We start from the raw sequence: 26,183 nt of genomic DNA, 5'->3' as shown, positions 1-26,183 counted from the left end.
GATTGGACTATTGTTTAATTATTCGCTTAAGTTAACGAATAGTGGCCACGTTTGAAGGTGATCGCAAAAAATGTGATCTATGGTGCAAGATGCCTTATTAATAAACCTTAATCAACTATAAAGCCTTAAGAGCCTTTACACGAGACGACATTTTCGAACAGCATAAAACGCAGTTTGTACTTATCGCTAAGGTTAAAAAAACGGTCAAGCGTGAATCGGGCCTCGCTCTTTTAATGTTCTGTACATATGTAATTAATTAAATAATAAACAGCATAATTATTATTTTGAGTGTAACGAACCGTGGAAAAAAAAAACAAAAATAGTCACGCCTTACAAACTGCTTTACAAATTGTAGTTTTCAGTATTTGTTGCTCAAATACAGTAAGTATAATAATATTATGGTAGGTACATAATATACCGCAATTTCATACTCCTTAGTTTAGTTTGAAATCTACCTGTCACAAAAATGGTCTAAAACTGACTACTTGATGGCCCCCATTTCTTTATTTTTTAAGATAAAAAAGAATAAAAAATGTATTCGTACTCTACTCAATGAGCTCTAGACAATGATACCATGATGATACCCAGCAATATCATGTTTTTGAGCAAATACCTAAATACTTGAAAACTTGTCAGCTGCGGCTATATTGCCTTTCAGTCGCGTCTGACGGTATTTCCACCGCGCTGGAAATGTCTTTGTATGCAAAGGCTCTTTATTCAAGCCTCAATACTTCACCAGCGTCGTAAGATGTCACAGATGTTTAATTTTTAATTTCCTTCCATTGTGGCCGCCTTAATAAATGTGCTTATTAACGATGGTTATTAAAAAATATTCACAGCTTGCTTTCATAATTTGCCGAATTATACCTAGTTGCTGTCGCCTGAAAAAATGGCTGGCTGAAGGCTAAACCGATTTGGGTGAAATTCGGCGAAAAGACAGATCGCTCCGACTGACTCTACAATCGAAGATTATGTAAATGATGAAAAAGCATGGATTTGACTCGCTCCAGCAATTCGCGGGGCTGCAATTGCTTGTATACCTAGTAGGTATGGCATATTATTGTAAATTGAACAGTTGAAAAGAGCAACCGCCGAGTTTCTTGCTGGTTCTACTCTGTAGGAACGGCATTCCGAACCAGTGGTAAATCATTTTGACGATTCAAAAGCACTTGTAAAAGTCCACTTGAATAATAATCTATTCTATTCTATACTGAGATTTTTAGCACACCATACCTACATACCAGATGTATTTGGCTATTTTGTTCAAAAGATTTTTAACTAATAATAATAATCATTCTTTTCGTATAATTGTACATTATCATCATCATCATTAACCGAAAGATGTCCACTGCTGGACATAGGTATCTTGTAGGAATTTCTACACGCCAGGGTCTTGCGCTGTCGCTATCCAGCGGCTCGTTTGATGTCGTCTGACCCCCTTGTGGGAGGTCTACCAACGCTGCGCTTTTCAGTGCGAGGTCGCCATTCTAACACCTTGGGACCCCAACGTCTATCGGTTTTTCGAACTGTGCCCTGCCCATTGCCACTTCAGCTTCGCAAATCGCAACCCGTTAAGTAATGTTGGTTACTCTGGTTCTCCTACGGATCTCCTCATTTCTGATTTGATTAGAGAAACTCCAAGCCCGCTAGCTCTCTCATAGCCCGCTGAGTGACTCTGAGCTTTCTTATGAGGCCCATAGTTAGTGACTAGTTAGCACGTACCTGGTCACTGACTATGGGCTTCATTCATAAGGGGTCATAAAATGAAACAACGTAATACAATTTTATAAAAAAATTATATTGATTTTCTATAACTTAACCATAACTAAATCAATAAATATACCTACCTACTTCTTACAAAATAATATTTCTTAGCTTTTATTGCATTGTCTAAATCACCATCTAAATGTTTGCTTAAAGATATAATATTATGTATTTACAAAAGTATTATGGCAAACATGTAAAGTAATAAAAGTAAATAGTGATATTCTTGCAGCGGTTTAATCACTACTCATATTATAAATGCGAAAATGTGTCCGTCAATCATACCGCAACGGGGCAACGGATTGATCTAATTTTTTGCTTATGAGTGACATATGCTACTTTTTGTACTGTAAAATCAAAGAGTTTCCACGGGATTTAAAAAAAAGCAAGATCCATAATGCGCGAGATTCCTTAGCGCGACTGAATTTCGTTCAACGCCATCTAGTTAGTATTTTAGAAGTTGCAATGATTAGTAAGATTTAATATAGACCAATTTTATTTAACGACATTTTTGATAGATGTAACATGTAAGCAGAATTCATACAACTAATTATAAAGAGAACAAAAACCTTATATTTTATTTTTTGATAACTGACCGAATGATAAGCTTGTTGGGGTCTGTACATCACTAGATTTCGCCTGTCACTGTCAATGTTCATCATGGTTGTATAAAAATGGTCTTAACATAAAGCGCGAAAGTCTTATGGCGTGATTGAATTCCGTACAGCGCCATCTAGTATTCAATGTGTAAGTTAGCGTATTCCAGAAGCTCCTCTAATGCCTGAGCTCTACCTTCTTGTCTGTCCACACGTAACGCTCGAAGCAGTGCAGCAGCTCGAACATGACCTCCGCCAATATGAGTGCTATCACCATCCACTCCAGCCGCACGTGGTGTCTGTCCGCCGCCCATGATGACAGCAACTCTAATAGCTCCACGCAGTGAGAGAGACGCTCGTTCAGCACCTGCAGATTAAAAAAAAATGTCAATCACATAAACCACCACCACACAACATCCACAGCAGAATCAGTACCATAGGGACTACAAACAGTAGTGACAACTTAAAACGATGATGAAATAACAGCTTTTTTAGATCCACGATACTCATCATCATCATCATGGTTAATCCATCGCTTGGCGGCACGGCTTTGCCGGTAGGGTGGGAAGTAGCCACGGCCGAATCCTCCCACCAGTCTAAGCTAGTTCCAACGTACCCTGGTCCGCCGAGGGATGGTGAAGTAAGCCACGGTGCTGGAGTACAGCATCTCCAGCCTCTCGTCCTCCCAGTAGCAGTCGGGCGTGTCCAGGAGATCCGACTCCACGTTGATGCGATGCCGGAGAGATAGCAGCTGTCCCAATTTGCGCACCACCTGGAAACGAAATGATCCGTGTGATACATAACAAGCTTGTGTTTTAAGCCTGATCCGTCCAATAGTTTCAACTATGCATTTATAGATTAGTCAGTCAGTTAGACATTCAATCAGCTTTTCGGTTTATATATTTAGATATATTGGTGCATAAAATTGGAAGGTGGCAAGAAGCAGGTGGATGGGTAAGGTGGTGTTTGGTGGTGCGCCCTTGAGAAGGCCTATGCAAAGCGTTGGACGCATACAGGCTGATGGATCGGACTGGAACCTGTGCAAACCGCTCTGTTACAACTTTAGATTGGACTAGTTATTTTGCGCACTTATACCTCTTTCTTCTCCACGTGGACGGCGCCCGCTTTCTCCATGAGGTCCGTGTGTGCCCTCACCGACGACGCGAGCGCTTCCAGCCGCGCCTCCCACGCGCCCAGCCGCGCCGACTGCGCCATGGCATGACTGCGCAAACCAATAAAACTGCTCCAGTGCATCTCAAAACATTCATACGGTAGAGCTCCATAGCCAAGCTAGTTAATACATTTTAAGATTTGTATGCCATGTATGAAAACTCAAACAAATTCCTCTTCAATAAATTAAATGCCATATACAACATTTTTGACATAAAATCTTTACACACTTAGGGTGAGTTTGGGATGACGATTTTCACTAGTTTATAGTGCGCGGAATGCCGGTAATGTAAAAATTAGCCCAGTCAAATTTTAATGTAAGTAAATGTTTCGTCAAACTCATAGTAAAAAAAATACAAATCATCTTTATAATCAAATATACTATACCTGAAAGAATATCTCTCCAGTGAATTATCTGAATTTGGCACCAGGACAAAACAAGACTCTTGAAGAGAACACCTTTTTCTGAAAGATAAAGTAAATTCTATCAACTTTCTGAAGTAATACAAAAGTAAAAGTGAACCTGTTTATACAAATTACTCACGCATTAGGTTGATATTGATAAGTCATGATTTCTCTCTCTTTTGTCACCACATCTCTAGGATAGCTTTCCATTTCAAACCTGCCAAAAAATTGAAAATCGTTAATTAATGCATCTCTCAAATATTCCAGGAATTTCTCTTAAATAACTAAAAAACTATATTATAAGTTACTGAGTGTGTATTGTTGTGCAGGAAGAGCACTTCCTGCTTCTTTAGAGAATTTAGGGAGAGCAATGGTATATACCTACATATTGTATGCAGCACATTGTACCACACAGATTTGTATGTTTCAGTAGATAATAGCAAATCAAGCTTTAGGTTTGTTGTTTTAGCGACATTGCCTTTGCCTAGAGTTGAATTTAAAAAAAAAAAGACAATTGGGGGAGATGGCAAAATGGTGGCAAGAAAAGTAGAGGTTATTGATTCGAAGCAGATTTATTAATATATTTTTAAGAAGTTAGTAGTTTAGAACTAAAATTGAAGTTTATCACACATTGTATAACTATGGAATAAAGTCAGTTCTTATAAGTTCAGATTATTTCTATTACTTGTGACTTCGTCAAAGTAACACCTGCTTCTAATTCAAATAAACTAAGAAACTTACGGCCGAATAAAGTCCAGCACATTATTAGCCTCCAGCTCAGTGCAGTTCCAGAACACCACGGCCCCTTCTCTGAAGAATATAATCTCTCTCGGCTCATCCCCTATAGCATACACTGCACTTGCCAGCAGTACATCGCCAACTTCTTGAGTTTTTAACCTGCAATTTGTATAGCAACTTTATACCTGTGATTTGTCCACATGTATTCAATTTTTTTAAGAACTGTAGTTATGAGAACTCTGATTTTCTAGAATAAAAGTATGCCATGTCTGTCCAAAGTGCAAACTAATTTTGAGCCAAATATTGTCATGATTGTAGTTTATATGTGGCCTTAGTAGTTAGTCTTACTTTGCCTTTAAGCGTTTTTATCCCATTTTTTCATCAAAATATAAGATTACAGTAAAGTTCAAAATCTGAATAAGCTACGTAGTTGATTTATAAGATCGACTACATAGTTTTTGTGCTTTTTAAAAAAGTTAAAAAAAATACGTAATTTCTACATGTTGCATCATTTCATGGAAAAATTAAAACAATGGTTAAAACCTTACGTTCCCGGTTCGTAAAGCTTCTGCTGCACTAGACCCTCTCGCAAAGCTTTCATGTCATAGCAATTTGCTGTAGCGTACGCTAAAGTTAAATAATGTCCTTTTTCCATAGTCAATTCTTCCAATACTGCCTTTTTGTATGTGGTCTTCTTTTTCAAGGGTAAACTCGCACTATCGAGAGCCATGGTCGTAGGTTGGATAGTTTCAATGCAATAGTTTCTAAAAAAATGCTGTCCAACACGAAATAAATCATTTTTGTTGGGGAAAAACAGATTTCTTGCCGGTTTTACATCCGAGAGGCAAGTAGACAAAAATCTACAGTTTGCAACGGTTCGGAGCGTCGGTATTACAAATCTTGATAAATACACAGTCATACTTCCAGTATTGTATAATTTATAGCGAGAAAAATGATATTTTTAATTGAATTTTTAGATTTTCGTAATTTCGTAAACAACATTTGACTTTGAGGTTATTTTAGTTTTGACTTTGACAATTGACACAACTTCGACATCAGACATGTGTCAAAAGATTTTTACTTTACGGCTCTGAGTTCCAGTTTTTTTGGTTAATTTTCTGTTATCTATTCTTCTACTACCGTTAGTAAATTGAAAAAAAAAATGCAAATTATTGATGATTGTTATATTATAACTTGGATAATATGGAGCCCAAAGAGTATGTAATCACTACGATGGAGCCTCTACACTCCATAAACTTCCATGAAACCTATTAAAATCTACGAAATTTTGGAGAATAATATTGTTCAATAATATAACCATATCAGAATGTTTACAGTTGTTAAAATGGGCCTTAGCTTCGTATAAATCATTTACTCATGTTCAAAATGGAAATAAATAAAAAATGGAAAAACGAAATAATTATTTATTTTCACTGAGTTTAATTATCACATTTTTCACACCTTGTCACAGTTCTGGGTTCTAGCATATAAAAATTAGTCTATCAGAGTGTTGCCATCAGTGGCCGTGAACAGCAGCTCCAGCTTCCTCGCGAACTCGGGTCCGATGCGCCGCGCCCTGGCGCCAGGCACGGCGGCGCGGGCCACGCCCACGTCGGCCACGGCCCCCACGCCGCCGGGAGTTAGTAGAGCCTGATTAAAAATACAGTAGTTTGAGCTGTAGGTACGTTGATAGATCAATCAGTCAGTCAGTCAGTCAAATTACAGTAAGGTTTCAACAGCTTTCATTCAGTTTTTTGTGCCTCTTGTGTTTTATTTCTTACAATAATTACACTGTTTGGTTCGCCAGCTTATTAGTTATCGCTTATGTTGTTCTTGTGTTTAAAATCTTGATGTCAAGCAATAAGGTCTACATTTCATTGTACATTCGGTTTTAGTTAGGTTGAGTTTTCTGCACTAAAAGTAGTAGTACCATACATACCTCGTACATAGTAAGAGGGGAGGGGTACTGAGCGCACAGAGCTCGCGAGGACTCCAAACTGGCCATCGGCAGAACCGCTATCATTTGCTGCCACACGCGGCTTAGTCCGTTACCTGAAATATTAGTACAATACTGTCCAGGCCGGAAATAAAGCAATTTACGACCAAGGAATACTTGAAGGACAAGGCGAAGCCATTTCCCAAGTGATTTTAAAAGGACGAGGCGCTAGCCAAGTCCTTTTTAACTAATCGAGGCCGTTAATTACTATTTCGGCTAAGACTCGTATGGTACCTTTCCATCATTTATGAGGAAACAATAAATAAACGAATTCAAGAAAAAATTACATTGCAGTTTGTACAGAATGAAGAAGTTTGTTTCATTACTATCACAGTTCATGTCAGTCAGGGAACTTCTAACAAAGCGTTGAGGCTTCGACGTCATTGGCAGGCGTCAAATGCTCCTACATTTGACGCTAGGTAGCCAATGAATCTCCTATTTTTCTTTGATCTCACGTCACCCATAGCCTCATATTTGACATATCGTCGATTCAGGACCAAACCGAGTGTTCCCTCACTCTGACCCTTCACATTGACAATTTAAAACAATAAAATCGTGTACCTAAATTCACTTAAGTTAAATTAGTGGGTTATTTAAAAAAACCTCGCCAGCAATATGAAACTTTCCAGCAATTTCTATTGTCCTGTTGGAAATTGCTAGCGTGCGAACAGAAAAGAGCCGATTGACGTCTTGTTTTTATTAAATAATGAACCAATTTCTGATCAAGTGGGCGTAAACACACTTTCGCATTTATAATATGAGTAGTGGTAGTGGGTAGTGATAGTCCTATCTGTTACCGTGTTTATCAACGGCCACACATTTCTTGTTGTCACCGCGCATATAGAAGTCAGCCTGCTCGTCCACATCCCGCTTTGCTTTCCTGTAAAAAAAAAAATCAATGATTTGAACTGATATACAGAAATCTCGGAGAGATCGTCATACATATCAAAAATATGGCTGACATTAGTGTACACTAGAGGATGCCCGCGGCTTCGCCCGCGTGGATTGCGCTTTTTTAAAATCCCGTAGGAAGTCTTTGATTTTCTGGGATAAAAAATACCCTATGTCCTTCCCCGGGATGTATCCCATGTCTGTATCAAATTTCATTAAAATCGGTTCAGCAGTTGGGCCGTGAAAACTTAGCAGACAGACAAACAGACGAACTTTCGCATTTATAATATTAAATAGTATGAATGGATTTAAGCGTATTACTTCGTACATAAGCATGTGTAGTTGATACCTAGGTATATTATGCACTGTTTTTTAACTGGTACAAATTGGGGAAATCCAAAACCATAACAAATACAGGGAAATTGTCTTAGAAACCATTCAGTATTTTACAGATACAATAATTTTGAGAAAGGCAATTTTTTGCTTAAGCCGCAAGGGTGAATTGTCTAGAAAAAAAAAAACAAAGTTGATAATTTTTTTTTAATGCAGATAGACTCAGTTTCATGTAAGGATCATTTCATTTTATTGAAGAAAAATCGGGACCATGTTCAATGTTAAACTTCTCTCACTGTGAGAGTAGACCTGTGCTCAGTAGTAGGGCGGCGATGGGTTGATCATGACAATGGTTTGAAGTCCGTTATATCATCCAGTGTACTTACTTATGTGGTAGTTCCGCGACGGCTTTAGTGAAGTGCAGTACAGTGAGCGCTAGTTCATTGGGCGTGTTCACTACGACCGTGTCGCAGTCCGCGCTCACCACGAGATCTATAATAAATTATTATTAATATCCATACTATTATAAATGCGAAAGTGTGTCTGTCTGTCTGTCTAGTACCTTTTCACGGCCCAACAGTTTAATCGATTTGTACAAAATTTGGTACAGGGTTAGCTTATATCCCGGGGACGGACATAGGCTACTTTTTATCCCGGAAAATCAAACAGTTCCCACGGGATCTTAAAAACCTAAATCTACGCGGACAAAGTCGCGGGCAACCTCTAGTTATAAATAAGTAACATTAGGAATAACTAATATTATAAATACCTAATATAATAAATATGATACATTGTAAATAACAAATATCATAAATAACTAATATTATAAATAACTAGTATAATAAATGCAAAGCAGTGATAGCTTGTTGTTAAGATGTCAGCCATTGAGTATTGAGTTATTAACTATGTATTTATGACCAGTCTTTGAGCGTCCGTGGTCTGTGGCATACGGATGTCCCTACAAGGGACCTATGTCCAGCAGTGGGCGTCTATCGGCTGATAGATTGTACCGTGTGCGTCCAAAACAACTAGTCCAACTTTTGCACATTATACAAAAACTTGACCATATTGCAACTTCATATTTATGTATTTTATTTATTTATTAAAGACAATGGAAATATGAACATTTTACACCAAAGTTAGTAGACCCAAGCACAAGATAAAAACAGAGACTGGTGCCTAAAAGATTATAGACTTCTTGTTTTGCGATCATTTTACCTGTGATAGCTTTTTCCAAATCAATCTCTGTAATTAGTTTGTTGCAGCTGTTTGCTGTTTTTCGACCTGATGTCCTGCAAAAAAATATGTTTTCTTAGTATGAACTGCTACTAATTACTATCCATATTATAAGTGCAAAAGTGTGTTCGTCTGCTGTTGTTAGTTTTTCCACATCGCAACGGAGCAACGGATCGACGTGATTTTTACCATGGGTACAGCTAAAGACCTGAGTTAAAGAGTGACTAGGTTAATTTTTATCCCGGAAGTAGAAAACTAACTGACTGAAATTATGTTGTACTTACTTGAAGTAATCTTTAACTCCGTACAACACGAGTGTGAGGTCGCACGCCGCAAGCTGGCTCGCTAGCTGTATAGTTTGTGAGAGTGAGTGTTCGGCGATCAGTTCCGCCGCGTCTTCCAAACGACGCACGTACAGACCGCGTTCACACTGCACTTTAGATGGTGTTAATTCTACCTAGAAAAAAGTGATTGCATACATAAACATCTAACTTTTTAAGAGCTAAGTACGTTTTAAGCAGCTAAAATCACTTTTTTAACAGTGAAGGATAACATCGTGAGGAAACCTGCATACTTGAGAGTACTATAATGTTCTCAGTTCATGATGTGTGAAGTCTGTGGTTAAATCTGAAAAGAGACCCGTACTCAGTAGTGAGCCGTGATGACTTGATAATGATGATGATGATTTCTACCTTCTAAAGATGCGTGTTTTCTTTACCATTTATTGAAATCAATTTGATTAGGTAGCCGACTTCGTCCGCATGGAATTAGGTTTTTTGAAACCCCTTGGGAACTCTTTTCTTTCTTAGGATAAAGGTTGCCTATGTCACTCTCCAGTTTTTTTCACTCAGTTTCAATTTTCTTCTCCCCAAACAGATATCTTCAAGTCATGAGTAAATAGGCATTTTTCTAGATAAGAGTGCTTTATCTTACACTGCATCACCAGTAAGTAGGTCTGATAGCGGCCAAGCGCTAGTCTATAAATTAGAAAAAAAAAATTAACTCTTTAAATTATAAAATATGTATATATTTTTATTAAAAAACTGGTACTTTAATAGAATCCTAGTCCCTAAAGTAGGGAAACCAGTATACGCTTATAAAGATAGTAATATTAATAGTATTAAGTAGTAGTAGGTAGTATTAGCTTAGAAAAATAGTATTGGAATATAATAAATTTAATATAGCAAAAACTTACCATTCCCCGATTTTTGGTGAGCGTAGGAGGCACAGATCTGGTCCACAGTACGAGAGCAGGGTCACAGATGGCGGAGGAAGGCCGCACCTTCACCCCACTGGCGCCCGCCTCTCGCGCGATGTCCGCGCAGTACCAACACTCTAGCAGCACTGGATGCATTTCTATTGTCATGTGCTGGAAAATAGCATAATCATCATCATCATCATCATCAATCCATCACCAGCCCACTATTATACGATGCGTTGGCTCATATGCAAATAATTGGGAACATGTTTTCATTTGCTTCTAAATTCTTTGCCTGGAAAGTTTGCTGTGCACACATACATATAAAAAAGCTATTTTATTTTATTGGTTGCCAACAGATAACACACATATAAAATAGAAAATACAATGCACAGAGAAAAAATTGCATGTAGGTACACCCAATTATTGGTAGACTAGCATGCATTTTTTTAAAGTGTGCAAGTGTCAAGCGTGCAGTAAGCAATAAACACACATACATTTAATTATTGAATGTCATTATTTTCTTTGCATATTCTTGTTTTTCAGTCATAGAAGACATGAAAGTTTTGCCATGAAATGGCAGTTTATGACAAATGCATCTAAAATATAAAACACAAACAAAGGCACCATGACTGGCACCGATAGTCTCGAGGTTTGACAGTTAAAAGAAGTTAAAGACAGTTAAAATTAAAAGAAGTTTGTCTGTCTTTTTCTTATTACATTAATAAAAAAAAGAAGTAAATACTCTAAAATTTAGTTGCCATTAGAATCAATATCATTACCTCATTTGAAAGACGAACAAATAGTTTAAGAGATTCTAGGGATCACATGAATAAACATACAAACAATCAGATAAACAGACTACTTAAACCACAAGTTCTAGAAAGATAGCAACCTTCATGCACTCTCCAGGCTTGTATATCTTATTTGCATCTTTTGCTGTCTTTCTTTCTTCTGCCAACTTCTTTTTCTGTGCTTGCCTCTCTGCTGCAGTGGTTCTCTTCTTTACTTCACTTTCTGTGCTACCTGCAAATGAAATAAGTAAAACATTTCCTATTTTTAGTTCCATAACTTAAAAGGAAAAAGGAATGACAGATAGACACAAGGCAGTGATCATATAAGGGACATGATCACTTCCTTGTGTCTGTCTATCATGTCTGTCAAGACTAGGGGAATCAAAGCATGTTGTGTACTTCCCATAGACCTAAATCATGAAATTTGGCAGGTAGCAATGTCTTATAGCACAAAAAATCTGAAAACTGAATTTTTAGTTACATCACAAAAAAATATGGAACCCTGAAAAGTCTATACTTACCTATAAACCATTTAGACAGAGTAATATCTTTCTCATTGGAAATTCTATCAAGAAACTTGGACCTTTGAAACTTTCTACCAGACTTGATTTAAAGCTACATAAATTCATATATTATAGATTGATATAAGTATAGATACTTACTGGCTCTTTTCCTTCTGGTAGTCTTCTTTCCATCTTGAGATTGAGAACTTTTACTAGTTCCACTAGCAGATGGAGAAACACTGTCTTCTGAGTCTACATGTCCTGAAAGTTTAAAATATACATATTCTAAAAAATAATAGGTACCTACTTTTCATGCCCTATTCTTCATCATCATTCATCACAATTTGCAATTCACCACAACCCTCTAAGCATGGGTCTCCTCTCAGAATAAGAAGAGTTTAGGCCATAGTACACTACCCTGGTAAAGTGGAGATTGGAAGACTTCACACACCTTTGAGAACATTATGAAAAGTGACATGCAGGTTTCCTGATGCTTTAGGTAAATAATTATTTAAAGAACACATCATACTCAGAAAAGCTAGAGGTGCATGCCCAAATCAAACCCCGGACCCACCTATAGAAGGCTGAAGTCTTAATCTCTTAGCTATCTCTGCTTTTTCACCTTACTACTAGGCATAAGCTTAAGCTAGTGCTTAGAGGTGGCTTAGAGTAGCATGACAATAGTGCAGGAAGGTGTTTGAGCTGTTGTCCTATTGATTTTCAAACCGCTGCTTGACCACTAAGCTATCAGAGCTTCGAATATTGTTATTTTTTTAAAACCCAACTTTCGAGCTCAATTTAGATATAATGCTTTTGAGCCATTAGATAATTATTTTGTTAGTAATTAAAGTTGTAGCATTTCAGTATCAGTACCTTGTAAATCTTCTCCCACGATATTTGCTTCAGTTTTCAGTAAATCAAAGTAATTATCACATCTAAGACTATCTTCTGAATCATTAGAGCTTAGCTCTATTGTATTCACGCTCATATTAATTATTTTTCTATTTCTAATTAATTTACCATTTTATTCATTTAAAGATAGGAAAATAAAACTGAAACAGCGAATAAATCAAGAATTTCAATTCACTTTTAATTCAAGTTCAACAAACAAATCAAAACGAAAACATTTCAAAATCAAATGAATATGATCAAAATTCAAACTTTTTTGACTTATGTGTCAAACTTAAACTAGTGACAGTGACATAAATACAGTGGTGGCAACTTACAAGCAGTAGACATAGACAATTATTATTTTTACAGTTGTTTCGTGCAAAGATAAAAGTTTTTTGCCGTTTGCCCGCCAAAAATAAAAAAATAATATCATTCTGCAGAATACTTTCTTAATAATTGTACAAAGACATACGATGAAAACAGGTCCCACGGTGAAGTTGAGCTCGAACAAGTCCCGACCCGTATTATAAATTAATGCGAAAGTGGTTTGTTGATTTGTCCTTCAATCACTATTTTTATCCCGGAAAATAAAAAATCTCCCTCGGGATTTTTAAAAACCTAAATCTACGCGGGCGAAGTCGAGGGCATCAGCTAGTTATATAAATATGCGAAAGTGTGTTTGTTTGTTGGTTTGTCTTTCAACCACGTCGCAACAGACCTATGTCAGATCGACGTGTTTTTTGCATGGTTATAGTTGAGGACCTGGAGAGTAGCATAGGCTACTTTTTATCCCGGAATTTTCCCATGGTACATCTAAAAACCTAAACCCATGCAGTTGAAGTCGCGAGCATCACTAGTAAGTAATATTCTAAGGTCCAATAATTAAAACCATACTGAAACCCGTCAAGTTTTACAACGGCAACAGCTACTAGTACCTACGGGAGTAGCTCCTACCTACCTATGTGATTCTAGCGCGCGCCTATTGATTTCACATAAATCCGTCTCATAAATCACCCGGTTCGTGCCCTTTCACGATACATTTATTATATTACTGACCCTAAAAACTTCCCAAAATAGTATAAGCACACAGTAAGAATATGATATCACATACAGAGGTTCGACGAAACCGTCTCGACAGAGCATTGAACAATCATCCGGTAAGTAAATGAAAGAAAGAAAGAAGTGTTTATTTGATGCCACAGAAAGTAAAGATAAAATAATTATAATAATAATTGCTCGAAATAAGATGCGTGGTGTGTGGTACCAAAACGGAATCCACTCAGCATTTTCTGCGCCTGTGTCGGGAATGCAGGCACGCTGGTCTTCTGTGGAGCCAGAAGTTTCGGACAGTAATTATAAAATTAATATATAGGGTCAGTATCGTTAAGTGCGGGACGAAGGAGCGATCCGAACTTGGGTTCGTAGTTACTTATTGGGCCCTATATACATATTGAAGGGTCGTCGTGGTCGTCATTTGCCACGAAATCAAACGCGTCGGACTACTGTGTCTTTCTTTATACCGTGGTATAAGTATAGTACGCGAAGGTCGAGATGGCAATCGGGGTATGGGGTCACCCGCGCACCGGGTTTGCGCGGGAGCTGTGCGGGTGTGCGGGGCGTCCCCACCCCGATTGCCATCTTGACCTGTCGCGTACCATAGGTACCTACGCGGCGCTGGAGCGGTCTGCGGTAACTCCTAGGCATTTTAGAAGAAAGCAGTAATAGCCTAGTGGTTTTGCCGTCTGCCTTCTATTTGGGAGGTCGACGATTCGATCCCTTCTAACTTTTCCGAGTTCTGAAGAACGGTGAAGGAAATATCGATAGGAAACCCGCATGCCTGAGAGTTCTCCATAATGTTCTCAAAAGTGTGTGAAGTCTGTAAATCCGCACTTGGCCAGCGTGATGGATCAAACCATTCTCATTTAGAGAGGAGATTATGTTTAGTAGTGAGCCGGTAATGGGTTGATGATGATAATTAGAAGACGTAAGTTTGGTCTGGGGGACCCTAAAAAAGTCGTTATTTCAATGTTAGGCCTTTCCCTATTCAACATGGGGTCGGCGCGGTGTTTAGGCTTTAGGCATCAAAAAGAAACCTAACGGTTGCCCTTGCCTCGCCCTCCGCGAGGGATTGTCTCGAACCTGAATTAATTCAAGCCGAGCAATCGCAACCTACGTGAGATATGAGAGGACGGGCCATAGAATAAACCGCACAGAAGCGATGTGTATGCTGTAAGTTTATGCCTATGCCAAGATGCCACTAGAAACCGATAAGGAGTTGTTTTTAATAAAACTGCCATACCCGTTTCAAGTTCCTTCATTAGTTATCACTAGGTTGAGATTACAGTCAAAGGCTAACTTGTATCTGAATAAAATAAAAAAATAAAAAACTCTCTTGTCATAGAAAAAGAGACTATATTTTCAATGATTGAATATTGAATAGGAAACACAGAAGCGATATGTATGCTATAGTTTATGCCTATACTTAATAATAATTAGCCGAGTTTCTTGCTGGTTCTTTTCGGTAGAAACGGCATTCCGAACCAGTGGTAAATTATTTGACGATTCAAAAGCACTTCTAAAAGTCTATTTTTATAAAAATCTATGCTATTCTATTCTTAGAGAAATAGATAGGCCTACTACTGAATTCGGAGCTCCTCTCAGAAAGAAAGAAAGAATGGGTTTAGAGATTAGGCCATATTCCGCTACGCTAGCCCATTGCGGATCGGCAGACTTCACACACCTTTGAAAACATTATGGAGAACTCTCAGGCATGCAGGTTTACTCACGTTGTTGGTGATGTTTTCTTTTTCTGTTAAAGCAAGTGATATTTAATTAACTAAGCACATAAGTAACTCCGAAAAGTTAGAGATGCGTGCTCGGGATCATTTTAGGTTTTAGTCGTTATTAGTAACTTGTGAACGTAAAATAATAATATAATTATTATTGTGTCATAATTGGTTCATCTGCGTTCCATTATTTTATTCTATGAGAGAGGGTTCCCTCATTTTCCCTCCACCTCCAGTCTGCCTTTGTTTACGAGGGCGTCCGGCCGTTGCTCCGCGCCGCACTCGCGAGCTTTTCGAATTCAAAAATAATTCCTATTTGCCGTATCGCGTTCATAATAAATTGCGCCCATAAGCCCATAACGGACAATAAAGCCGATGACTCATCGCTATTATAACATCCTCAATCGAAATTTATATTTAAACGCTGATGTGATATATCTGATTGCGTATTTTAGACACGTTTTAGTGTTAAACTGAACAAAATAAACACTTAAACCGAAACCAGTCGCGCGCCGTCAAAAAGCAAACAAACTCAAACCGAACTTCACCCGTTACCGAACGGAAAAAAAATGTAAGCCGTTTATGGATTTCAAAAAAAAAAGAATAACAAGTAAAATGGATTGGCGCGAAAAACTTTTCGGACGTGTGCTCGTGAAATGCGACTCGCCCGGGACCCAGAATGGTAAATTTGAGAATGTACCGACTTTGGACGCTTTGGCCGACTGTGTTGAGGATGGAGAGGGTGCTGTGTGTGGCATTTATTTCTCGTTTGCAAACATAAGCGATACGAGTGATGACTTCGGGGTTCGTCTGGAGGAGGTGTACAAGCGAGTGCACCCGCGGTTGAAGGTCGTGGAGGTAGTGTTGTGGGCTCATGTTGGCACCCCCGAGGGCCCGGTGGAGAGAGAAGCAGGCTTCCGGCGCAGCCTGACCGGGAAGCCGTGGTTCGCTGTGCCTTTTCATGATGTCGACACGAAGGTAGGCAAAAACAATTATGTAGAAGCATCTACTTATATTTTAAGAAAAACTAAAGTATACCAACTCCTTCCATTTGACCGGAACCATAGGTGGGCGGTTCGGCGGTATTCCCACCAGATTATATTCGTAACATGAGGCTATTCAAGGGGCGGACCAACTAATTCCTGAAAATACGGCAACGCATCGGCAGTTCTTCTGGTGCTGCAAATGTTCATGGGCGGCGGAAAATGGTCTAATGTGGTCTACTCGGAAGGGGTATAGCAGATTTATTAAACCCACACCCCTGATGAAATAATATTATTTAGGCTGGTTACAGAAGCAATTAGAACAGCATAAAACTGTCCAGCTCAGCAGATTTTCTTGCGAGTTGCGGCAGAAAAGTTCAGATAAGCTTAAAAATGTTTTCAGATCTAGTAAATGATTTAAAACGATGCGAACTCACGACACCTCAAACAATGCGTGATGGAAAATGCAAGGAACGTTACATTCACACTGAAAGCGCGCGTACGTGAGTACGATTAGTAAAAAGGTAGTTTCTTTTCCTTTCCTTTTATTGTAAGTTTTAACCTGTTTTGAGTCGATAATGATAAAGATCCAAGATTTTTGAGACCTAAAGTCCAAATCTTAAAATTCCGAAATAGCTTTTGTTTGAATATAATTCAAACATAATCCGTACAAATAGAGAGAAGTAGGTACTTCCCCGAGTATGAACTAGGTGCGATGTGTTTCCGGTTTAAAGTCGTCGCACATTACACAGGCTCGACGCCGCGCCGCGCCGAAACATAATGTGTGACTCGACTTACAAAGCGTCTTTTGAGCTTTATATCGTGTTACGAAGGGCGTTTGTGCTCGAGCGTATTCGGTTTGTTTTCGTACGTCCGTTGTTTTCGTCACCAACGCCCTTTCGGTGGAATTTGCAATAAGTATTTAATTAAAAGAAGTGTACGAAGCGTAGATCGGGCGTGGTTCAAACTTTGTACATTTCCCTTACGGTGGAATTTGCAATAAGTATTTAATTAAAAGAAGTGTACGAAGCGTGGACCGCGCGTGGTCCAAACTTTGTACATTTTTAATGTGCGAAGACCCTTATCACAATTTTTTATGTTGATTATGCTAGCATAAAATTAATCACATTAAATTTGCAGCATCCATCGCCGGATAATGGTATTGAAATCATAAAGCGGACGACGCCAGCTGCGAAATGCGTGTTTTGTATGTTTATTAAAATTTCAACGCGATTTCCATATTTTGTGACCGTAACTGATAGGCGCCATTGAAAACGCTTTTTAATTTTTGTATTGCAGTAAAATTTTGTACCTATGCGTAATAAAATAAAATTAAAATTATTCATTTCAATTCAATTATAGCAGAACGATAAGGAAATTTAAATGGAATATAATCCTGCATTCGCAGAACTTTAGAATTGAAAAAAAAGGTTAAAGCCAAATATATATACTTAGTATATTTTCATAAGTAGGTATGATTTAGGTGTGATCTTTTTCTTAACTAAGTACATTATTATCTTTGATGATGTATGGCGTTGAAAGATGGACACTGACAGTTGGCGTTGTTGGCCACTTGTTCAAAGTCGCTCAGCGTGCTATGGGGCGGGCTATGTTGGGTATGTCTTTGAGAGACAAAATCCGTAACGAGGAAATCCGTAGGAGAACCTGAATGACCGACATAGCTCAGCGAATTAGCCAGCTGAAGTGGCAGTGGGCAGGCCACATCTGCTGCAGAACTGATGGTCGCTGGGACAGACGTGTTCTGGAGTTGAGTGGAGACCACTTCCAACCCGCTGGACTGCCGATAAATAGAGTAATCCAAGAGGAAGGTTCATGCTACAGTTTAATTTGTGTTAATTTGTTGCATTATGACGATAATTGTTCACGATGTCGATGTCGGAAGGAATCAAGCCGACTGAAAACTTTCATCGAAAATCCTGTCTTATTATTTTGAATATATAACAAAACTAGCTGATCACCACCACCGCCAAGTGCCAACGGTTGCCTGGTGGTGCTCTAAGCAGTGCTAGTGCTCGCTAGTGATTCATAATTCGAAGAACAGGACCAAATAACAGCAAAAAAAGAAGAAAAAACTGAAGATATTGCGATTGCACAGATCAAGCGAACGCTCGAGAATAAACATCAAAATCCACCTGCACTTAGTTTCCTTTACACTAACCCGTTTTCTTTCACTACACCCTCTGTAATAACGGCTGAGAGGGAGGGTATCGCCCTCAATTACTTTTCACCCGCGGTAGGGTTGCCAGGCGACAGGAATTTTCCCGATACACCCGGAATCGTCAAGAGCATCTACCACTGGTTCGGAATACCTTTTCTACCGAGAAGAACCAACAAGAAACTCGGCGGTTGCCCTTTTCAAAGATTTAATCCATATTATATCCATACTGTAATATTATAAATGTAAAAGTGTGTCTGTCTGTCTGTTTGCTACGTTTTCACAGCCTAACCGCTGAACCGATTTTAATGAAATTTGCTACAGACTTGGGATACATCCCGGGGAAGGACATACGTTATTTTTATCCCGAAAAATCGAAGAGTTCCTACAGGATTAAAAAAACCGAAAGCCACGCGGGTGAAGCCGCGGGCATCCTCTAGTATACAATATTTGGCCATGTATAAAAGTAATAATTGAAGTCCCACGCATTCCTGGAGCTGGAGCTGCAGGTCGAATCCACGCTTTTTTATCATTATTAACCGACTTCCAAAAAAGGAGGAGGTTCTCAATTCGTCGGGATCTTTTTTTTTTTATTGAGTTGAAAGGTTTTTGAGAAATTCTATACCTATTTACTGGAAACTGGTTGAAGTCCCCCTTCATATTAGATTTTCATAATTTAATTTTTATTTGGCTACCCTATCTAGCCGGGGGTGGTTTACAGCTACTTTAGAGCGCAGCCATAAAATTGTCATAATCCCCGCTGGTTGCCACATTTCCGGGTTATGTTTGGCGTGCGCCTCATAAAGGCTGTATGTTTGGCTTAGATAATAACGTTGATGCCTGTGAATTAATTAATTTAATTATACTTATCATAATTATAGCTTTGATATTGCAGCACAACAGCAAAGATCTGGGTGCACAAATGTCTCTTATACATATCTTATTAATTTATTTCCATAATAACCACATAAAATAATCTTTATTTTGGTTAAATAGACAATTTTTCTAAACAATATCGATTTTTAAAAACTACCTACTATTAAATAAAAATTAAATTTATCACACTAATAAAGGCGAAAGTTTGTATGTGTGTGTGTGTATGTTTGTTACTCCTTCACGCAAAAACTACTGAACGGATTTGACTGAAATTTGGAATGGAGATAAATAATATCCTGGATTAGCACATAGGCTACTTTTTTCCCCGGAAAATCAAAGAGTTCCCACGGGATTTCAAAAAACCTAACTCCACGCGAGCGAAGCCGCGGGCATCGGCTAGTATTATAAATGTTCAAAAAGTTTTCCCCTATACCTAAACCCTCCTCATTTAAAGAGAACACCCGTGCGCAATAATACTAGTGGTGGGTTGATCATGATGATGAAATAAACTCACATACATACATCAACCCTGAAAACATTATATTGGATCGATCTTCGTCAATAAATCAATCATAGGTATAGGTATGTCTCATCCATCATTCCCGAATGCTCTACATCTGCATGCTGTCTGGCCTACGTTTTCCCCACTCTTGAAGTCTGCCAATTCGTAATGGACCAGCGCGGCGTAGCGGACTATGGCCTAAGCTCTTCTCATTCTATGAAAACATCTGTGCTCAGTAGTAGACTGGGGTAGGGCTTGAAGATGATGATAATGATGAAGACCTCTAATGCGTTTCTGAGAAAGAGTGTCTTGACTGGCAGACAGCCGAACAACAAATTTTCCTATTTTATTATAGGAAAATTTGTTGTTCGGCTCCTTTTTTCCTTTTGAGGTACGAAACTTTAATAAAAAACCGGCCAAGTGCGAGTCAGACTCACGCACCGAGGGTTCCGTACTCGGGGATTTTTTTCGATATTTTGCACGATAAATCAAATACTATAATTATGCGTAAAAATAAATAAAAATCTGTTTTAGAATGTACAGGTAAAGCCCTTTCATACGATACCCCACTTATAGTTATCCTATAAGGTAGAATAGAATAGAATAGAATAGAATAGATTTTTATTCAAGTAAACTTTTACAAGTGCTTTTGAATCGTCAAATAATTTACCACTGGTTCGGAATGCTGTTCCTACCGAGAAGAACCAGCAAGAAACTCGGCGGTTGCTCTTTTCAATTGTTCAATTTACATAATATTCTATACTATACAAGCAATTGCAGACCCGCGCCTTGCTGGAGCGAGTCAAATCCATGCTTTTTTATCATTTACATAATCTTCGATTGTGTAATATGCTTTTGCCAGGAGCATACTTTTAATGGTATTAAATAAAGTAATCCTATAAGGGTTCCGTTTTTCCTTTTGAGGTACGGAACCCTAAAATACAAGGTCTCCTAGCCAATTGGATCTTCGTTAATAAATCAATCATGTGTCTCATCCTCATCCGCCATAGCACAAACAGTCGTCAATCAAAATAACTCAGGTCGCAATGGATACCGTGCCTACCCTCCATTGTGGCGGGCACATTGTCTCCGGCGTCACTCATCATTCCCGAGTACTCTACATCTGCATGCTGTCTAGTCTTCGTTTTTCCCACTCTTTGTTAGTGCCGCAGACTAGAGGACAGAAATAGACGCTGCCAACAAATGAAACTGTACAATTTCCAAAAAAGCATCTATTTGTTGAATAGAAGCAGGCGTTACTTTGCGGAATTCCATGATGTATAGGGCCTACTGCTTGTAACTACAAGCCTATTTTGCTATAATCCGCCAAAATCAGTTTTGAAGTAAAGTTTTAGAATAAAGAATATTAGCCATGCTAATCATGACTAATATTCCCCTTTCCCCTCCAATTAAGCGTAAAGCTTGTGCCAGGAGTAGATACGACAATAGTGCAACGGATGGGGTTTGAACCGCCGACCTTTTGAAATTCAGTCCGCTCTTCAACCGTTGCGCTATCGAGGCTCAAAGGTTCAGTCTGTATGGCATACCGTATAACATGCAGTATACAATATGTTTTATGCACCGCACGTCCTACCTAGTGGTACCTAGTGGTGTGGTGGTAGTGGTTTAGTAGTCTAAAGAAACAGAAAAAGCAACCAACAGCACACAACACCACACAGATTTTCCAGAACATAAGATTTTCCGAGATAAACAATCTCGGAAACTCAAAGAGTTCTCAAGGGATTTTCAAAAACACGTATGAAGTTGCGGGGATCAGCTAGCTACATAATAATATGTATGAGTATTGAGTATATCATACTCATATTACAGTATCGAAACAGCTGATGAGATATTTTAATTCATGGTTTAATTTAAAGCTTTCAGTCAAGGCTTTGGCTTCACTTTCACTGCCACATTTTTCGCGATTCCATCCATATTTTCCATTAATCCGTGTTCAATACTGAGTCAGGTCATTCGCTTAATGCACTAGAATCTAGATGAATGAGAATGATGGCGCTTCAACTGGAACTGGAGCAATTTCAAATGCTCGTTACTTACTACGGAATGGCGCATTTCATCTGGGAAATTTTCCTTAGCTTTAACTATGGTTCCGTACCCGAATGATGCCAACGGGACCCTACTACCACCTCTATAAACCTCCGCCGTCGTCTGCCCGTCTGTCTGTCAGCGGGCTATATCTCATTAACCGTAATAGGTAGAGAGTTGAAATTTTCACAGCTCAGTGTGTATTTCTATTGCCGCTATAACAAATACGTAATTTTAAAAAACTGGCCAAGTGTGAGTCTGAGTCGCGCACCGAGGGTTCCGTATTACAGTCGTATTTTTTATAAAATTATTTTTTAAGAACTATTATGCATAAAATTAAAAGTCTATTTTAGAATGTAGAGGTGAATCCCTTTCATATTATAGCCCACTTGGTATTGTAGGTAACCTTACTTTAAAGTTAAAAATACTAATTATTTACCCTATGGTAACTCTATTGGTTTCTTGACAGACACGACAGACAGACAGACAACGAAGTGGACCTATAAGCTCCTTTTTAACCGACTTCCAAAAAGGAGGTGGTTCTCAATTCGACCGGTTTTTTTAGGGTTCTGTACCTCAAAAAGAAAAACGGAACACATAAAGGATCACTTTGTTATCTGTCGGTCCGCCTGTCCATCTGTCGGGTCCGTCAAGAAAACCTGTTGGGTACTTCCCGTTGATCCACAGCCCGATCCGTCCAGTAGTTTTTTGAGCTGTTCGTTGATGTATCAGTCAGCCAGTCAGTCAACTTTTCGTTATAAATATTTAGATTATACTTAATTATTAAATTAATTCTTACTTTTACCTGTAATAATAACAAGTTTAGCAGTAGGTGTAGGGTGGCTGTATATCACTCGCAAGTTATTCAATTAGGTGCATAAATAGCAACTGAAACGACTTTGTTTTCCTGTTAGGGTAAGTTCACATCTGTACGTAATATACAAACGCACCGGACTTTGGCACGCCAGCTAAGACCATGCCCAGAAGAGGCGAATGCGTAACATGTGATAGAAAATTATTCAACACTAGCTGATGCCCGCGACTTCTTTCGCGTGGATATAGGTTTTTTATAATCCCGTGGGAACTCTTTGATTTTCCGGGATAAAAAGTAGCCTATGTGTTATTCCAGTTTAGTTATAATCTATTTCCATCAATTTCAGCCAAATCCATCCAGTAGTTTTGCGTGACAGAGTAACAAACATACACAGTACACACACACATACAAACACACAAACTGTCGCCTTAATGTTAGTGTGAAGTGTGATGAGGGCACTGCAATGTCTTACGCTTGGATAAATTCTAAGCGAACAAGAGTGTTACGCTTAGGAACATATAGAATCTAGATTTATGCGTGAAGCGCGGGGTTTAGGGTGACCCAAAACGAAAACAGCATTAGCCCAGCATTGAATACTCTACTTTTCACACCTCACAATCTACTATTACATGTGGACGCACCCTTATCGAGTGTTACGTTACGGACGCTTGGATAAATCCTAAGCGTAACAAGAGTGTTGCATTTAGATCCAGAGTAAAGCGCGGGGTTTAAGGGCGCCCAAGACGAAGACAGCACTACCCCTTCATTGAATACTCTACTTTTCACGCCTCATGATCTCTTATTACGTGTGGACGCACCCTTATGTGCCGTGCAGTGCAGTAAATAGTTGCATTAAACAGACCGTGCTAGCTCGGTGCACAAATACTGGAATTATTTAGTGCAAGTGGATCAATTTGTTACACTACCATACCGCCTGGCGCTTACCTCGCCCCGGTAAATGTTTGAATTTGCAGTTCCATTTACGTGGCTACATAGAGTAATGTTTCATCATCAAAATATCTACGTAATGTATATTGTAGTGCTTTTTAAGCGATTAAAAAACCGCCCAAGTGCGAGTTAGACTCGCGCACCGAGGGTTCTAGTACTCGGGTATTTTTTTCGACATTTTGCACGATAAATCAAAAACAAATTATAGAGTTATGCATAAAAATAAATAAATTTCTATTTTAAAATGTACAACAGTACAGGTAAAGCCTTTTCATATACCACACTTGGTGTCGTTGTTTTTCTTTAAAAATTGAAAATACTGATTAATTGTTCATAAACACATTTTAATTTTTCCTTTAAGTAGCAAGTGGACAGTACTCATCCTAATATTATTCTGTGGTGAAGTGGTCAGTGGTTATGTTACGGAGAACATCTGCTTACCCAATGTGTCTAACGTCTACTATATTTACGTTTGCTTTTACAAAATATTACTTTACTTTTGAAGTAGGAAAATTTTAATACACGGAAGTGTCGCTTTGTCGCTTGCGAGTACACTACATTTTGTGTGTTTTAACTTTTAAGTTACATTTCATGTCTTTAATGTAACGCTATGCATTTCACACTTGTACTAACAAAGTTTCCTATTAAGAGCTTTTGTGAACATCTGTCGCCTGGAATCCATTACTGATAAAACTTTTCGAAAGCGTTATACAGTTAATGTATGGAGTACGGACTTTAGATAAGTTTTTTGAAGCGAAGCTTAACCTAAATGGCGAAATCGGCTCCCAAGATTATCCCCATATTATCCAAGTTAAGTATAAGTTCAATGTTTTTATAAAACTTATACTTATTGCAAAATCCTATTCACAATGTAAAGGTTAGTTTAAATGATAAAAAGCTTGGGAATGAGCTGTTTTAACAGCTTTGATAGTTCTAATAAGTTAGGGAAATTGTGAAATGGAGATTGTTGGCGCGCAAACCAACGAAGAGATACGACAGCGCCCGAACGTACACGAAGGGAGCAGCCATATTGAACTGAACACTAGATCAAACACAGCGATACGTCGCGTCATCATTTTTTATTATTTTCTTGTAAAATCAATCCTTGGATCATTAAACTAATAATGTTATCTACCTCAGTGTTTTAAATACAAAACCCAAAGTAGTGAAGAAATTCAAGTTTGTTGTGAACCGTCAATCTACATCAAAATCAAGATCATCAAGGGAAGACAAAGAAACGTCCATTACCAAACAAGTTTATGGTGACCCCGACGTGATCCGAGGGAAGTAATGCTCATTCCTATATACATCTTTAATCCTATACATCTTTAATCCTATACATCTTTAATCCTATACATCGTTAATCCTTCTTTATCAATTTTGCTTCGATTTGTCGACAAAGGTCGACATTTTCATCATTTCAAACGAGTTACAAACATTCATTCCATCAGTTTAATTTCAAAGATTTCTTTAATACAAAGTACAAACAGCATCTAATTAAAACTGTACCATCTTAATTACAGTGCATTAAGTAATATTTCAATAGTAAATGAGCGAAGCGAAAAATCTTAGGTCTATGAGTAAAACATAGATTCGCCGACTATTTTCAGAGTCGAGTGGTGAGAAATAATTCACCAAGTGGCGGTCGGTCGCATCATATTTTCATACCTACTTCCCAAACGCCGGCCGAGTCGCCCCGTGGAGTCGCCGCGCTGACTGCGGGTGCCTGCATCGAGTAAGCCGTGCCGCACAGGTGGATTACTTAATACGCCCGGTTTGTACGGGGCTTCGAGGTTGGTTGATGCATTGTTTTTATTATTATTTTTAATATTTTAATTTTTTCTTCATATCGTATATTGTTGTTTGCGCTTACAAAATGACCGAATTAAAAGATCTTATTGCGCAAAGAGGACGCGTAAAAACACGCATTACTCTTTTTGAAAAATACTTAACGCCTCTTTTAGAAACTAAATTAAATAAAAGTCAATCTAATGAATTAAGTTTAAGGTTGAGTAAGTTTCAAGATCTGTCATATAATTTCGATGAATTGCAATCAAAAATCGAATCTTTAGACATTAAGGACGAAGGCCTACAGATGAAAGAAAGAGAAGAGATTGAAAATAGATTTTTTAAATTAATAGCGCAAGCACAAGAAATGTTACAAATTTTTGAAAACGCATTAAAAAACGAATCCGGATCGGTGTCTGTCAGCGGATCCGACCGGTCAAAGCATCGTGGGGTAAAGTTGCCACCGCTTAAAATTCCTCCATTTAACGGGGACCAAAGTAAATGGATAGAATTTAGAGACATGTATTTATCGTTAATACACAATAATGATACCATCGAGGACATAAATAAATTTCATTATCTCAAGTCGTACCTAGAAGATTCAGCAAGCGCAGTCATAAATTCTGTCACAGTATCATCTATCAACTACTCAACAGCTTGGTCACTTCTTTGTGACAGATACAATAATAAGCGACTTCTGATTAATGAACATATAAAAGGTTTATTTTCTATAGAAACTATCAGTAGGG

At 38.4% G+C, this 26,183-nt stretch overlaps 3 protein-coding genes across 4 annotated transcripts in view; 1 reads left to right on the top strand and 2 right to left on the bottom strand.

Annotated features, from left to right (window-relative positions):
• Positions 1 to 1,777: 1,777 nt before the first annotated feature.
• Positions 1,778 to 5,701, bottom strand: LOC123871334 (required for meiotic nuclear division protein 1 homolog). Its single transcript, XM_045915081.1, has 7 exons — positions 5,222 to 5,701; positions 4,677 to 4,832; positions 4,075 to 4,152; positions 3,918 to 3,995; positions 3,456 to 3,582; positions 2,977 to 3,132; positions 1,778 to 2,727 (listed from the first exon to the last, which is right to left on the bottom strand). The coding sequence occupies exons 1-7, from the start codon at positions 5,590 to 5,592 to the stop codon at positions 2,539 to 2,541; spliced, it is 1,155 nt and encodes a 384-aa protein (XP_045771037.1). The 5' UTR covers positions 5,593 to 5,701; the 3' UTR covers positions 1,778 to 2,538.
• Positions 5,702 to 6,083: 382 nt separating this feature from the next.
• LOC123871332 (crossover junction endonuclease EME1) lies at positions 6,084 to 12,744 on the bottom strand. Its single transcript, XM_045915079.1, has 10 exons — positions 12,498 to 12,744; positions 11,784 to 11,885; positions 11,223 to 11,353; positions 10,325 to 10,498; positions 9,414 to 9,586; positions 9,112 to 9,185; positions 8,280 to 8,385; positions 7,467 to 7,549; positions 6,613 to 6,725; positions 6,084 to 6,323 (listed from the first exon to the last, which is right to left on the bottom strand). Exons 1-10 carry the CDS (start codon positions 12,610 to 12,612, stop codon positions 6,168 to 6,170), a joined length of 1,227 nt encoding a protein of 408 aa, XP_045771035.1. The 5' UTR covers positions 12,613 to 12,744; the 3' UTR covers positions 6,084 to 6,167.
• Positions 12,745 to 15,487: 2,743 nt separating this feature from the next.
• The window catches only part of LOC123871326 (nucleoredoxin-like), a 62,211-nt gene continuing 51,515 nt past the window's right edge, over positions 15,488 to 26,183 (top strand). For both annotated transcript variants that reach the window (XM_045915073.1, XM_045915074.1), the window contains exon 1: positions 15,488 to 16,279. In XM_045915073.1, coding sequence (XP_045771029.1) covers positions 15,884 to 16,279 — 396 coding nt within the window. In that variant the 5' untranslated portion in view covers positions 15,488 to 15,883. The remainder of the gene's footprint in view (positions 16,280 to 26,183) is intronic.

The sequence above is a fragment of the Maniola jurtina genome, chromosome 13 (assembly GCF_905333055.1).
Source record: "Maniola jurtina chromosome 13, ilManJurt1.1, whole genome shotgun sequence".
Classification (NCBI taxonomy): domain Eukaryota; kingdom Metazoa; phylum Arthropoda; class Insecta; order Lepidoptera; family Nymphalidae; genus Maniola; species Maniola jurtina.
This window is presented reverse-complemented; position numbering and strand designations above follow the sequence as displayed.

Excerpts from the sequence above, each read along its gene's own strand:
- LOC123871334 (XM_045915081.1), bottom strand. The coding sequence starts at position 5,592 with ATGACTGTGTATTTATCAAGATTTGTAATACCGACGCTCCGAACCGTT. Across the intron at positions 4,153-4,676 it reads GTGCTGGACTTTATTCGGCC|GTTTGAAATGGAAAGCTATC; the intron begins GTAAGTTTCTTA and ends ATTTTTTGGCAG. Across the intron at positions 2,728-2,976 it reads CCATCCCTCGGCGGACCAGG|GTGCTGAACGAGCGTCTCTC; the intron begins GTACGTTGGAAC and ends TTTAATCTGCAG.
- LOC123871332 (XM_045915079.1), bottom strand. The coding sequence starts at position 12,612 with ATGAGCGTGAATACAATAGAGCTAAGCTCTAATGATTCAGAAGATAGT. Across the intron at positions 11,886-12,497 it reads CGTGGGAGAAGATTTACAAG|GACATGTAGACTCAGAAGAC; the intron begins GTACTGATACTG and ends TTAAACTTTCAG. Across the intron at positions 10,499-11,222 it reads AGCCTGGAGAGTGCATGAAG|CACATGACAATAGAAATGCA; the intron begins GTTGCTATCTTT and ends GCTATTTTCCAG.